General features: G+C 33.4%; 1 protein-coding gene across 4 annotated transcripts in view; it reads right to left on the reverse strand.

Moving 5' to 3' along the window:
- Positions 1 to 4,698: 4,698 nt before the first annotated feature.
- The window catches only part of LOC136035203 (OTU domain-containing protein 7B-like), a 63,789-nt gene continuing 51,669 nt past the window's right edge, over positions 4,699 to 16,818 (reverse strand). Inside the window, exons 7-9 of one of the 4 annotated variants that reach the window (XM_065716805.1) lie at positions 14,531 to 15,232; positions 10,395 to 10,493; positions 4,699 to 8,325 (exon numbers count right to left, since the gene is read on the reverse strand). In XM_065716805.1, coding sequence (XP_065572877.1) covers positions 10,423 to 10,493; positions 14,531 to 15,232 — 773 coding nt within the window. In that variant the 3' untranslated portion in view covers positions 4,699 to 8,325; positions 10,395 to 10,422. Of the gene's footprint in view, positions 15,233 to 16,818 lie in introns of all 4 variants that reach the window. The other 3 variants (XM_065716806.1, XM_065716804.1, XM_065716803.1) reach the window with 3 other exon arrangements.

The raw sequence follows: 16,818 nt of genomic DNA on the forward strand, positions 1-16,818 counted from the left end.
TCATGTTTTCCTTTCTGATAAAATAAAAGAAAAGTCGCCATAACAGCCAAGATTGCAAAAGAGAAGAGACGAATTTAGATTTACATGACCCCAGTAGTCTCAGCAGTTTTAGATTTACTAGAGTTATTAAAGAAAACAGTCTAAATATGCTTTGTTTTCAGCAATTGAAAATTTTATTTTAGTCTTCAGAAGGCACAGGGCGTGTTGGCCCAACTCCTATTTGTGGTAGTTGCTGCTCGTTTTAAGTTTGAGCCATTTTTGTAATTTCTGTTCTTTTGGGTTTCATTTATTTATTAATGAAAATACATGACCGTTTTGCGCTCAAAATTTTTTTTGACTTTTTGTCTGCTCTTTGGATTTATTTATTTATTGAACAAAGAATTTCAACAGACATAACAACACAATACTCCTATGGGCACCAGGCACCAGAGCCGGGCACCAGGCTTTCCAAAGGGGCAGTCCAGTAAACATAGAAAAAACAAATATACCCTCATCCATAATTTCATTCATTCCATATTCCTCTAATCAACTAACAACGAATCGTTCACGACATAAACCACAAATCCATCATCATCATCTAATTTCCAAACTACAAAATTTCAAAAGATATTTGGAATTTGTTTTGTTTGTTTTTAATTGACATAGTCTTTTTCTTGGTTAAGAAAACAACATTTCAGTCTTTCAATTTTGTACATAAGAATCCTGGTTTTGGCTTTCTATTTGTGTACAGGATGAAACTTTGTGACAAATTTTAATAATGGATGGATTGGCACGGGGAATGTAGTACTCAAATAAACGGGATGGAAATGTGAATAGCCTTTGAGGTTTTATAGGGTCAATCGAACTCAATCATATTTCACTTTAAATACTGATAAACATTAATCGACCGTCTCTCTCTGCGCGCCCTCAGAGTTTAAACTTAATTTCCTTAACTTTTCTCAAGATTCCACAGATACACCCTCTTGACAACCTTGGATTCATATAATGTCTTTTGATTATTTTCAACCGCCCACTCAGCATGCTCTAACAGTTTTAACTTAATACTCTTCGTCGTTCCTGAAGTATCCAAGGTATCACTTTTTAACAAAATTAGTTACAAACAGTAAATTTCGATTTAGTTCATAATTCCTAACGACAAACCCTGGATTTTCAATGTAATATTCTGAGTTTTCCCGAGATATTGCACATACAATTTTTGACAGTCTGTGTATAAGTAGTTTCTTTTTATTTAGTTTTAAGTTCTACTTAAAACGCTATTCCGTCTGCAAGGTACATTAATAAATGGAATCTTTGATAGATCACTGGGCAATTCGTGATAAATAAGGACAAAACGAAAGAAATATATAGCCCATAAACAAACTAATATTCCATAAAAGAAACATACTTGGTGAACATTGTCATCTATTGGAGATCCTGTTACCCCGGTAACGGAGTTTTATGGAGATATGTGCTTTTTTTCCTATTTTTTTTTCTCTTTTTTTTAAGAATGGGTCGAAATTTTTTCGACCCAAATTTTTTCGATTTTTTTTTTTAAGAACTGGCTCTTTACTATTTTTGCAACCAAAAATGTGTGTGGTGCACACAAAATTTTCGGATTAAGTTCAAGAGTAGCAGTATTAACAGTAGTAGAGGTATCAGTAGTTGTAGTAGCAGCACATACAGTCGCAGTTGTAGCAATCGTAAGCAGTTGAAGTAGCAAGTAGTCGCAAGTAGTAGTAGTAGGGTAATTTGAAAATTAAAATAAAATAATAGGTAATTTTAAAGTGAGTTTAAATAGTTAAAAAATTAATTGGTATATGTCAGGGAGGGATAATTTCCTAAATTTGGAGAGTGAGATAGTACTTAGGGAGAGTAAGACCAATAGATGGTCCTTTTTCGTTTCCCAATGCGTGGAGATATGGGCGAGGATCTGCTTCACTTTGTGGATCTTTGTTCTGGACTACGGCATTTGAGAGAATTATTTTCTAGTATTGTATGGTCGATTGAGGGGCTGGCCTCAGTAATGTGATTAAAATATTATGAGGTAATAAAACAGATTGAAAAACATATTAATTTGGGAATGGCACTTAGAGAGATTTTTAAAGGGGAGGGGGTGTGGTGCTTGAAGTATTTTCTTTTTGTGGTCAAGACCCATGTGGATTTAAACCATTACGTATATATTATTTGCTTTATTATGTTTGTTCTGCAATTGTTGTGTGTTTATTTTCATTGTTATGTATTATGTTTTGCTATGTGTCTTATGATTATATGCTATTATTTTGTGTCGTTTTTTTGCCGTGACCTAATGCGGCTTTTGTTGCAATAAATATATATCTGTCTATCATAAATACAGTCACAGTTAGTCCTAATCGCCGCTGCATACAGTGGTAGGTAGTTGTACTAGTAGTAGCCACGAAGTTTCAAAGTTAATGCACTTTCCTAATGCTGTTCTTAAGTTATTGAAGATACGACCTTTTGATAACCTAGATAGACACAGTATCTTTTGATTCCATGTTCAATATTTCCTAAAGTTTCACCTTAGTACCCTTAGATCTTTTCGAACCCAACTAGGATCAAAGATTTCTCCATTTCCCAAGAATAAATTCTTATATGTATACAATAGGCAGCTTGCACAATTTACTCACACTTGCCCCGGGGGCTGTTGGGGGGTCATGCAAAACTCGCAGGTGTTTATCGTACCTTTGAATTAATTTGAGCGAAATGGTTATGTCAAATCTTTAGTCAGTTTTGAGGGGTTTTACATAAAAAAAAAGGCAAAGAAAGTTTCATCTCAATAACCAAAGCCTCTTTGGAGACCTAGAATCAAGCTTGTTCTTTTTTTCCAGAAACTAATCCTATATCTAAGCAATGGAGAACTTGCATACCTATCGGTTACCCCAGGGGCTCTGAGGGATTGAATCACCTCTGCAGGTATATTTGTTTGACTTTTTATGCCCTTTCAAATAAAATTCCGACTTTTAAAAAGTGCTAAAAAACTTGAACTCCTAAAAGGATGAGCCCCCTCTTAATTTTCTATAGTCATCCCTTATGAAGTGGGCTCTGGGATATATGTATATATATTCAAAGTGCGATATATATATCGATATATATATCGCACTTTGAAGCCTTATGGCTCTTTCTAGAGGAAACGCTACCCCCCTAAGCTTAAAATCATCATAACGTATCTCAAAATCGAATACGTGAGCATATAAATGTATTACCCGTGGGATATAGTTGTATTACAGATTTTACTCCACAACTAATGTCCACGTGTCACAGCCGTTGCGGTACTCCATGGGACCTGGGTATCGGAGGTTTAGTCATTAATGTTTCTGTAGGATAAAGAAAAACATATTTTTAGATTTCTTTTAATTTTAGACATTTTAAAAAGGTTTTTTTTCGAAACTTCAAAATACGAATTTTTGATAAATCTTTTTAGATACATTTGTCACTGTCACTTTTTTTTCTTTTTTTTTTTTTGATCAGGCCTGAGCTATCAGGATTTAAGGATAGCTTTTTAATGTTGTTGAATTTTGAAATCCTGATGTTCAGTTTTTCCAATATCTTCTCCAGTCTTCAGTTAAGCTTTTCCAATGTCCTTCTTATACTTATATTTACTTTGCATTTAATTTTGCTTTTACTTATGTTTAATTTTGAGTTTTTCTAGCTAGCTTTTCCTGTTTAAAGCACCAATGGAATTAAAGTAAAAAAAAAACAACAAAAGGTCCCCTAGACCCCTGTTTTGTCCCATTCAGACCTAAAAACCAAGATTTAAAAAAAAATTTCTTCCTGGTCTTCCAAAATTGTTAAGTTTTTAAAGCAGTAAAATATTTCATCTACCAAGTTGAACCGTGAAAACAGTTATTCTCGAGCAACACCATAGTCACGTCTGTCGATAAAAAAAAAATAGATTTTATTAATAACCGGAGACTTTTTAATGATTTTAGCGCCATATTTATATTTCAAAAGCAGACAATTAAAATTGCTAGATATTGGTTTAAAAAGCTGACAACAACATTAATTTGTTTCCAACTACTCTCTATGACTTCTTAACTTTGGTCAGATTACTGTAACAGAAAGAAAAATTGCTGTTCCAAGCTTTCATTTTTTCTGGCTTCAAAAAATATGCCTTAAACCTCTAGTATGATTGTTCAATCTAGAATTTTACGCTTGAAAGTTGAATAATATTCCTCTCAAGAAATTACAAACAGTGAACATAATAGACACTGCAGCCCTGTGTCATTTTGATTTTATAGCCGAGCGCGACTGTGATATGAGCCTGGTCATTAAGCAAAACTACGTGGCAACCACACTGTCTTCAGTGTTGCCATGTTGAGCCATACAAACAAGCAAGCGAAACTAACTTGTTAAGTATGACAACGCTCTGGTAAAAATTCGAGCATCTGTTGATTGATTCCCGATGACAGCCACATCTGAGATTCCCGAGAGCCACAGCTTTGCCATATTTTTTGCTTAATTTATGGGGTCTTGAAAATGTCTTTATTGTCTTGAATGTACAAATTAATGTTGATATAACTTTTTAAATTTGTTTCCGTTTAATTTTAGATCGCATTTTAATAGCTCTTTACTTTTTCGTGTTTTAACCCGAAGCTTTCAAAATTTAAAATTTGACTTTTAGCTGTCTCTGGTGAAGGATTTCAACTTTTTCGGATTCGCTTCTAAGCACTTGAAAATTAATTGTAAAATAAAAAAAAAATATTCCGGATACACTTTTATTGCTGAACGGTACTCCATAAGCAAATAATAAGAACTTGAAAAGCACACAGATCAAATAAAAGTATCTACATAATCACTGAAAAGCACAATAATAATTAAAGCGCTAAAAATTAATAGCATACTAATCAAATCATGATAAGACAAATCACCATATATCCATTTCTACATTCATGAGAAAAAAACAATAATAAAAAGGATAGGTGACACAAATCGTACATTTTTCATGCAGTCAAAAGCTTAAAAAAATACCTTGAAAATGAATGAGACTCCAGACACAGCCTACAGAGCATGAAACTGATGCTGGTTAAAACTCCAGCGGTCAAATAATTAACTTCCATTCTATAATGTTAGTCTCAAGTCCGTACCCAGGGAGGGGGGGGGGGTAAAGGTTTGACCTTCTACCCCCCAAAAAAGGTTTGTCGGACTCGGAAAAACGAAAGAAAATGCAGATTAACAATATTAATGTGCTTGTAAAGCCCCCACTGAAGTTTATTTTTTTGTAAAACCTTCTACCAAATGAAAATAACCACCCATAAACAAAAATTCCAGATAGAGCCTTTGTTTGTCTTCTCTCACCTTAGCAAATCACAGCCGACTGTATCAAATTCTACTAGCCCCTCCAAAATACAAATGTTGGTTTAAGCCCTCCAAAAATACAAATACCACAAGTTTGTGAAAGTTAAATAAAACTAATAAACGGCAACTAAATTTATCTGAAAAAAGGACCACTCAAAATGGTGTAGAGGTGAAGTACTTTGGTTGAAAAGATACTATGTACTTCCTTTCTAGCCCCCCAGTCCTTTTTGCCAACTGGCTCACATAGGTTGGCAGCAATGATTTTAGTAAAAAAAAAAAAAAAAATGTGCTTCAAAGAGAAAGAATTTCAACTCAAATTGAAGCACTTGCTTCAAATTGTAAACATTATTTAGAGTTACCCAGAAAAAAATAACGAATCGTAAAAACAAATATGCCAATTGTATTTATCATCTTTTTACTTTTACACTAGGCAAAAGAAAACATTTATGTCAAAACAGCATAACAAATAAAGTATGTTTATGAAATATATACATAACTAACAAAGTGTGTACAATTTTTGACCCTAAATTTTTAGGGTAAAAAAGCTCAAAATCTCAGACCCAAATTTTGAATTTTTCAGGGTTTAATAATTTATATCGTATTATAATATAATACGTTATAAATATGGATATTTTACCTGTATGAAATTAAGATTAATCTTTTAATGATTATTTCTAGTTATGCCGAGCGGCGCTACACTTTGAGTGACGCTATCAATTTCTAATTCCGATTAAATCGTATCGGAACCCCTATTAGTTTTATTTGGCAAATAAGTCAAATAATCTTTTCAATATTTATAGGTTTTTACATTATTAGCTAAAATTCAGCAGTTAAAATTACTCAGTTTACCAACTTTTACTTTCTTCTTTTTCAATTTTGCCGTACTTTTTGTGGTTTGAACATTTGAAAGCCGTAGCACATAAAAAAGAAAACAAAAAATGACTAGAAATTATTTTGGTATTGGTAAAACATAAAAATTAAAATCGAGGAACAAAACACGAAGATGATCAGGCTAATTTCCGAAATTTTTGAGACGAATACTTTCTCGTTGATAGTATAATCTCTAGGACCAAAGTTCTTAAGCGTGGTTTTTGTAACTCTGGTGATAAAGTTGTAAATCTGCACCCGTTTTAGGATTTTTATTTCAATTTTCCTTTCCAAATTTATTGGACCGTCGCTTCCAGGGTGAAGCCTAGATCTCGATTAGGGTGAGGTAAAAATACTTGGAAGATTCTAAGAAAATCAAATTCTTCGTGGACGATGGTGAAGTCTGGTACGCAAGGCAGCAATTTGAGCAACCCTACCAGCTCCAAATCATCCAATATATATAATTTTATTATTACTATTTATTAATTTTTTCTTTCTTATTATAGTCAATTTAAATTATGTTGTATATATATGCTTTTTTACCTGATTCAACTCGCGTCAACCGTTTGGTTTTGGGTGAATCATATTGATTTTTTTTCATATAGATTGTTGTTGTTGTTAAATAAATATATCACATAATAAAAACAATTGCATATTTGACAAGTTTACGCTGGCAAAATTACTACTTTTTTATTTTCTTCTTTCATTTCAGAATACAACTCTTATCTTAAAAAGAATAGAAATAAAAACAGATTAATTTTTCATCATAGCAGACATTATAATTCTTCATCCTACACATACGATATTCAACTATCTCTCACGTACACAGGGTTGTAATACAATGGGCTTGTTCATGCTCGGTTGTCAACAATCACCTAAGCAATGGATAAATCATCTTATACAAAGAGCACGTAAAACAGACTGAATATAAAACTCAAGTTTGATTTAAAAAAAAAATAATAACAGAAATATACCACCAACATAAGGCAGGGTAAAAACAAAGGGACATCTTGGTAATGAATCTTTCATACACCATAATATAATCTTTTTTCATTGCACACAAGGAATAGATTAATCATCTAAGGAATAGGTTTATTTGGCTTATTCCAATGACTAAAGAATTTTGCTACATATTTTGTTCCTTCACCTCACTTATTAAGTTTAAAACAGGCTTATTGGGTTAAATTTATATTAGGCTTAATTTTGTTAAATTTTATTTTTTTCTGCCCCTCGCTTATTAGGTTTATATTTGAAACAGTTTATTTTCAATCACCTCGCTTATTAGGTTTAAAATAAGCTTATTGTGTTTAAATTTGGCTTAAAATTCATATTAGGCTTAATATTGCTAAATTTTGTTTTTCTGTCCCTCGCTTATTAGGTTTATATTTGCCACAGTTTATTTTCCTTCGCCTGGCTTATTAGGTTTAAAACAAGAATCAAAATTAGTATCAAGATAACGCAACTCTTTTTGAAAAGTTGAATTTTATTTATTCAATATCACAATGTCCATACTGCAGTGAAAACAGCACACTATATGCACTATAAACCAATATTTGTCCCACCATCCAAATACAACAATATATAGCATCACATTCTTTTAATTAACCCTAGAGAATGATTCGTTTTCTTTTAATATTGAATTAACAGCAAGTAATGCAAAAATTTCAAATTTCTTTCTCAAATTAATTTAAAAAAAAATAATAATTTGATCACTAAATTATTAAAATGGTGAAGCGAGCTCATCAACAACCAAATGCACAAAGAAGAGACAGAACCAAAGGAGTTTTCCATTTGCGTGTCTTTATTGTCAGATTTTCGAATGAAATATATTCTATGAGCTCAACAACGATGTTGAGCTCACAAACAAGAGGCCAATTTGGAATTTAAATTACAAATCAAGAGTGTTAAAGAACACGAAACAAATTAGAACAACTTAACAAACACAACTACTGAAGTTGATACATGCCTACATGAAGTTGATATATATGACGACACGAAGTTGGTATATATGACTGCATGAATTGATACATGATATACAACTACATGAAGTTGGTATTCACCATGCATTAATCAAGGAAGGTTCAATTCGATAAATATTAAGTTCTTCTATTTATTTTGGGCCAGGCATGAAGGTTGATCCCGTCTAAACTTTTGCCGATATTTTCACTGCAAACAAAATTTAAATGGAACACCAGTTTAAAAGATAAAAACAGAGAGCTAATCAGGTGACTTTCTATGCACCGATGCCTATTTTTACAAGGCTAGGGGGTTTAAAGGCGATCAATACAGACAGTTGCGGTTTCTCGCTAAAATATGAAACAATTACACTTTTCTTTATTTTCAATTCTAAGGAGTGAAAATTCTGACGAGAAGCCTTGCCCCTCATTTCAAGATTTAATGAAAAAAATTCTTTAAAGTATCTAGTGCCAAATATGTCAAATTAAAAATAATAAAAGTGTGTGCACTATTTTTCTCTGACGGTCTAGAGCAAGATTACGCATGTGCATTTGCATTACTTCAGTTTTGAAATCAGTATTATTCATCATTGAATGTTTACTAAGTTTCTTTAATATTAACAAACATCGTCACCCCGAATCCACCTTAAGCTGCAACTACGCATGTGAATCTTCCTCAAAGGCCAGCTGCAGCAGGTTTTCCTGTGCAAAGGTTTTTGAGGTTGAATGACGATCTTTGTGAGATTTCATATCTCTATATGGAACAGTAATTTCTAAGCAAATCAATAACTGGCCACGTTTTTGTTTTTCTCTGACATTTTTTTTTTCAGAAAACAGCAGATGGAAAATGATTCAACTAAAGTGGGTCAAGCTCCACGTCAGACTATCTTTGCTCGGTGGCAAACGTATTACATAAAACCTTAAAACACACAAAGAGCACTAGTTAAGAAATGAGACTAGAGCGAATTTAATCACAAAGAGGAATACATTTTTATACTAAAACTTTATCTTTCACAACCTTCATGGTGCTTTCACACTAAACCGTAAAACAAAACCATTCACAGAAGCATAAGTCAAAACTTCGCTTTATCCATAAAGGGCTGGATGCACGTAACTTTTTTCGGCAACAATTTGCCAAATCAGCATCGAATTGCAAAAGCAAACGGCAGCGACAAGAGGTTGAAAATTTTCCGTTTCTCGATACCGATTTACAAAAACAACATCGAATTTCATCATGATTATCAAAAAAAGAAACAATAGAGCAAAGCGAAATATACCAAACACGAAACAAAGTAAACTAAAGATGTCTGTGATGAACTACCAAGCTACTGAGTTCCTCATCATGGGGGAACAGTGATATAACTAAGTTGAGATCAATCATGGAACTGTTGATAAACTGCAGTTTACTACTGGTCCATGATCTTTAATTTTGAAAATCTCGCGCAAAGAGAACTATTTTTGTACCGCTATCGTTTGCCCTCTGAGCCGGTGAAATCACTGGCGAAAAAAGTTACTCATAACCTGAACAGTATCAAGTAGACTTTAACTCTACATAGAATTTTAAGTTGCTTCTTATTATACTACCCTTCACTTAAAGAACACTTTGTTCAATACGAGATATTTAAAGAAAAAAAATACTTATTCTGTAGAAGTGACGTCAGTCAAATACTACCGAACAGCAGCCAAGGTTAGTTCCACCCAGTCGCCCAGAACTGTCATCTCGTCAATTTAAAAAAAAACAAAAAAGAAACAACAGAACCTTTCAAAGGTTCTCCCGTTTATATCTATTTATGAAAGTAGCATTGTAAGTAAGCAAGTAAATAAGTACAATAACTAGACCCTCAAGGTCCAAACCGACGGTGCTGATCTCCGTTCCGTGGCCCTTCAGCCAGGAAGTGCACTGGGGGGCTGGGGGCCAGCCTTCTTACGCTTTCAAACACCCTCCTGCTTACCTTCCCTAGATACCCATTTAGAAATGGGTTGACTCTGGCTGAGCTTACAGAGTCACGCCACTGACCCCCATCCCAAAACCAAGTAACTGGTATTCGAACTCGTGCCCCTCGGAAGGATTCCCAACTCAGAGCGTCAGCCACTTAACCAGGACGGTTAATAGCATTGTGCCAAGAATTGTCAAAAGGCACAGTAATTAAAGCTGTACAACTAAAACAAAACACCGCTTCTTTTATTGTACTGTATTAATTTAAACTTTAAACGTTTTAGACTAATGCAATTATCTCTTTGAAATTGTATTTAATAGGAAAGCATATGATACGGACTTACCACTTGCTTTGTTATTTAGAACAAAATGTTATTTATCTATCCATCTATGACCTATTTTTGGAGAAACACCAAGCATAGGTCTTCTTGGGCAAAGGTGAACTGAAAAAAGTAAAAATTGGCGCTAGTGTCGAGATCTGTAAACAACATCTAGCGCTTAAGGTTTTCTACCGACATTAGACCACAAGCAATGATTCAATGAAACAGTTAATTACCCATACCTACTGAAAATTTGTCTTTTAGAGCTCTTTAAAATTTAGGAGAGCATAAAGCACCTTAAGGTCTGTCAATAGAATCAACTTAAAGTAGGTTAGGCTGCTTAACCTATTAAATTATTTCTCAAATAACGCAAGGCCTATGCTGTGCAGACTAAATTTTTAGAAAAACAATAATTGAGTAAAAAATTCAAACTTGTGCAAAAACAATACTTAAGTGAAAACAAACGAATTAGGATGAATTATTACCTAAAGAAATATTTCTGCTTCAACCCTACATTAATACTGATGAATTTCCTATACAGTTTCTATAGCAAACTTACCGTCAGGACAAGATTGCAGCATTAAAGTACATACAAATATATTTTTATCTAACTAATTATTCTAAATCTATTCTGTATATGTTCATTATGCCATGTTTTTTAAATATTACTATTATTTACAGTACAAATTTATGAAACTTTTGATTATTTATAGTTGTTTATATGACTGTTATATTTAATTATCTGATATTACAGCTTCCATAACAAATTTACAGTCTGTTATATTTTCAGAGAGACGCGACCAAAAAGTTAATGGTGACCCATCTTTTGACCACTTTGCTACAATTCTTCATCGATTAGCAGTATTTTTTTTTGATAAATATATTGTTTATCTAATTTATAATTCTAAAATTATTCTGAATATGTTCGTTATGAGATATTTCTTTTAATTAGTTTAATATGTTTCTGATCGGACTACTTGCTCTACTACAGAATGACTTGTTCTCAAATCCTGGTTACAGGGAATAGCATCACAAAATAGCGATGATATTCTCGTCCCGAGACAATGAATATGGGCTAATGCCTCTCTACGGTGATAGTTTTTTAGCCAACTACAGCATAGATACACACAATAATCAAAATGTATCTCATAATAAAGCACCATAAAACTATATATGCCAAAATAATGTCATAAAGAACGGCATGGATAATATACAATATAAAATAAAAATGGGAGGGGCATCAACCCTTAATATAGAGGTTTAAGATGGTATTTTTTTTTCTTGGTAATAAAAGCAATCACCATAATTGACATTTTTTAGTCCAAATGCTAAAGAAAAAAAAAAATGTATGGACTCAAATTACTTACTATTATACGAGGAGAAAGATGTAACCATTTTACATTTTCTTAAGTAAGCATGCTAGCTAAAATAAATGTTTTGAGTAAATAAAAAGATGAATTATTACAAAATTAATAATCAAACTTTTACTATCTCTGAGTTTTTATCGTTAGGTAAACAGGTTAAGATAAGCCCAAATTTAAGGGGAGTAGAAGCCATTTTTACCCATTGGGTGGCGGGGGGGGTCAAGGCCATATCCAAGGGGAGGAAGTTTACTGGGCTGAAGTCCCCACCCCAAAAAGAAAAGTTCATAAAAAAGTAGCAAAAATACATATAAGCAAAGTTTTCATGCGTTTTGTAACATTTTATTTTATAAAGTATTTTTCATCCTAAAATTGAATTTTTTCCATGAAACCGTTCATATTCTTCTACACAAACATAAGAATGTTCTCATCTACTTTAATTTATTTACTTATTTAGTAGTACTTTAATTTAAATCTGGTTCAGATCCATTTTATTTATTACCTATTTACCTATACTTTACTATTGAACAATGTATCCTATGGGTAATTTTGTGGTTTATTCAACTTTCAAATGCATTTTCTGACCAAACAGAGTGAATATTTGAGATAGATTCTTTGAAACTAAAAATGGTGGAGAAGAAAACAGCAATAGAAGAAAACATCATAAAATGTTTTTTTTTTCTTCTACTCAGTGTTCCAAAAACATCATTAAGGCGGTGCGGTACTTAAAGACAATCACAATATCTCGCCCATTATGAACTTTTTAGTTTGTGTGGCTAAAGCATTTGGAATCAACGAGTAGTCTTGCCACAGCTTGTGTAACCATCGACAAGAGATGCGAATAACAACTGAAGACTAAAGGCTGACTCCTACTTTCCCAGAAATCTTAGGAAAAAAACTAATTAACTTCTCCTGTTTTGTGCCAGATATAGAGATATTAAGTTTTACTAAACCTTATTATTGGAAACCATGAATTTTTGTTTTTGATTAAACAGAGCAGAATTTTCTTTTGAAAGTTCAGGAAGTCCCTGAAAGATTTTAGCATACGTGCTAAGAAAATGCTAAAGATCAGGTAAAAAAATATATTCATTAGAGTATTTTGAAAGCTTTGGGAGTTTCCTGTGGTTCTAAGAGAATGTTTTAGTTGACCCCTTATCTTTGAGCTGGTCAGCCAACGCTGAAGCTCGCAAAATATATTTTTAAGGTCCAGCGTCACCTTAAGGACGAGAGATTCAAAACACAACTAGCATTCATCTAAAGCCCTCTTCCACTTGGTGTGTTGACTAGTCTAAAGTTGACTAATACCGCTATTAGGGTAAACAAAGTTTTTTCTTATTCATCTTTGCTTTGAAACAGCATCCCCTTAGTGTTTTGGAATTCCGATTGGTCAGAAAGGGAGAAGAGGTATATAAGGGGGAAAACGGGGACAAGAGGTGGCGTAGTCACCCTCCAATTAATGGAAATCAAACAAAAAAAATGAAACTTCAATCTTCGTCACTGACCCCCTCACAAACTTCTACAATCACAGATTCTATACAGCATTCGACAGTACTTCCAATGCTTCGAAATTTAAACGTTCTCATCTTACTATAAGAAAAAAAAACTGTTCAGAACACAATGAGACTGAATACAAATATAAACTAAATCTATTTCTTTGGGAAATTGTTTTATGCACGATTAACATTTGGTCTATATGTTTATTAGGAAGTTTCTCATATTCCAGATCTTTCATGATTTTTTTTTACAAACTAATGAAAATATATCTACCCCCCCCCCCCCAAAAAAAAAAAAATCACCCTAAGTTACCATAAACGTTTCTGACTTTTAGTTTCAGAATCCTCCCACATTTTCGACTATCATCTTTCCCTATTCTTCAGTCCCTGGCCTATTACTGATAAAGGATAGCTGGAAAAAGAATATCCTCGACTGAATGCACTGGTACTTTCCTTGTTGGTGACCAAACTGTTTCATAAATTTACATATATATATATACATATATATATATATATATATATATATATATATATATATATATATATATATATATATATATATATATATATATATATATCGTTCTAATCACCAATTTATGAGCTAAGCTTGCGAAGATAAAGTATGCTTGTGTCCCAGTGTAACACCAATTAAGCCCGGACTTTAGGTAGCTTTACATATGTGCACTCTGATTCGAAGCAGTAACAGACCTCCGTCCATTACTAGGATAAGGACGTTTTAAATCACAATTAGATTCACTATTAGAGAGATTACTAGCACCATATTCATCAACTATTACCGGTATAATACGCTCAGATACTGAATCACTTGGCTTTCTACTTAAAGAGCTAATTTGCAAAGGCCGATTGACAGAGCTATCATCTTTGAGATTTCTTTTCAGTTCTAGATTCTTAAGGGCTTGACTTAATCTTTGAATATCAGGACTAATTCTTGTGGATGAGCGATAACCAAAAGTGTCCACGTTATCAGTCCCTTTCTGGCAATCCACACTGATCGCAGAGTTACTTTTGATACTATTTCGTTGATCAACTTGAATAGGAATAATCCTTTCAGTAGACTTATGTTCAGCCTTGGCCACAGGGAATTCCCCGAATAAATAAGTAGGCAATTTCTCTTTTTGATTAATAGGCGGCTTTTTTGATACACTTTTCTCCAGTGGTTTTTTATCCTGATAAAAAGTAGAATGTGAAAGATACAGACTTGGATCTTTCTCGTTAATAGCCACCGGGATTTTTGAGGCACTCTCATGGTCAACCTGCGTCGATTCAGCGAAAAAATGCGACTTACCAACACCATACATAGCAGAAGACTGAAGATCAGAAGGCATAAAATTCCGCTTTGACCTTTCCTCCTCCTCCTCTCGCTGTCGCGCATAGCATGACGTACACATATAAGAAGTTACTGCTGTACCATACATATTGCAACCTGGATTTATACACATCGTTGGACCTTCCAAAGCTGCTTGTTCAGCTAAATGATAAGTGCTGTCTTTTGATTTTTCCATTTCTTGTACTTGTTTATGTTCTTTGATTCTATCATACTTATTACGAGCAGATACTAAATAATTATTAATCATCTCCTGTTGATACTCCTGCCTCTTTTCAGTATGAAGAACAGCAGCAATGATGAAGTCATTGTTTTGAGGTGTAGAGGATCGAGAATCCTCCTTTCTTTTCTTGGTATTAAAAGATTCCATAAAATTCTTTTTCAAACGTTTCCCCATAGATTTCCCGATACTTCCAAACTGTTTAGTGATTGTAGTTGCTTGTTTTCTATTTCTTTTTGATTCTGGGTCGGTATCATTGGTTCCAATGGGCACATGAGTTACTTCTAAATATTCAGCTAAAAAGTCTAAGCGCTCAGAAGGCGACAAAGCAAATGACTTGATATTTTCTAGAGTTAATCCGTTGGATGTCAACTCCTCACCTGGATCGAGTTCAAATTGGACTGGCAGCAAAGCTCCTTCCGGGTCAGTCAGAGGGATAACACCTGAATAAGAAAAAATATTGTAAGATTAAAGGATTGAATAAGCACGAAAATAAAACTATGTTACTATAGTACAATAGTACAGTGCATTTGATTTAAAAAACTATTTTTATTTTAATTAAAAAACAAACAATCTTCAGATTCCATGGCCACAAGAAACAAAAAAAAGAGAACAACATGCAAAAGCAATTAAAAGCCAAGTAAACAATTGAACGAAACGACCAAAAAACTATTCGAAAACAATAACCTAAACAAAATCATCATAAACACCATCACGGTGAGTCTTGTCCACGCGAATAAACCACACAAAAGCTCAAACACAACTAAAACATCCGTTTCCTAACAATTTCTTCACCCACAAGGGTGGTACGGTAAGGTACCCTAGGTATACAGGATCAGATGGCCAATAATTAGACAGTGAATAACAAACTCAATAATTAAGTTAAAACAAAACTATCATACCACCCAAATATTTTATTTTGCATCTGCTCAATTTATATAAATTTTCTTAAATTTTTAAATGATTAATTTAAATGTTCGTCATAAACATTATTAACTATTTGAAAAGTACTTGGATTGTTAAAAGTGGAGCGCAATCACAGATGTTCGTTTTTTTACCATTATCACCTTCTAACTACTTCCGGGTCAGTCAGAGGTATAATTTCTGAATAAGAAAAACTATGGAACAACAGATTAAAAATTTAATTTTACGCTCACTGGAGAAGAAGGCAGGGAGCAGAAAAGGAGTGGAAGGCATAGGGGGTTAACCGCCAAACCCCTTGCTCATGGAAAACTGTCCTAAAAACAGCTCTAAAATCGAAGAAAAGAAACATCGAAATATGGCCCATACCCCTCCGCAAACTAGATCAATTTTATGGGTCTTAGTCTCCGCCCTTCAAGGTTAGGTTTTGTAGTGTCCATAAATCATCACCCTTCAACATGTAAAGCTTCAACATGTCAACATGTAAAGTTTCTATCTCAATATCTCTGTCGGATGACTTTGGGCGTTGGAGGCACAGAAGAAGGGGAACTAGCCGTCCTACAATTTATTTTGTCACTTAAAGCTTCCCATCAACATGTAGGCTACAATACTTTATAATTATGAATGATCACAAAAAAAGTATGTTGAGAAAAAATATTTATTAATTTAAAGGTTGAATAATTGACTGAGAGTCAAAGAGTTTCACTTGTCTTTTATCGGACATCTTCCCTAGGTAATTATTATAAATTAACAAAAAAAAATTCAAAGAAAAGTAAAGAGCAACATTCAACCGAAGCGGAGCAGGAATGAATTCGAATCATAATTAAAGTGTAAAACAAACACAAATCAATCAAACACAAACTATACTCTTTTACAACTTGCGATCAAAGAAAAGTAAAGAGCAACATCAAATTGAAGACGAGCAGAAATGATGTTTGACAACAATTAAACTACAAAACGGACACAATTCAAAAAACACGAATTAGGCTCTCTCTTGCAGCTTGTGGTCACGTTTAGGAAGTAAAAATATAAAGATTAGGGTATTATCCAAATATATCTGCTAGCAGCAATGTACTCGTCTGAATTCATATTGGTTTCCTAATTTTCA

This window comes from Artemia franciscana, chromosome 14, assembly GCF_032884065.1.
Source record: "Artemia franciscana chromosome 14, ASM3288406v1, whole genome shotgun sequence".
Taxonomy (NCBI): Eukaryota; Metazoa; Arthropoda; class Branchiopoda; order Anostraca; family Artemiidae; genus Artemia; species Artemia franciscana.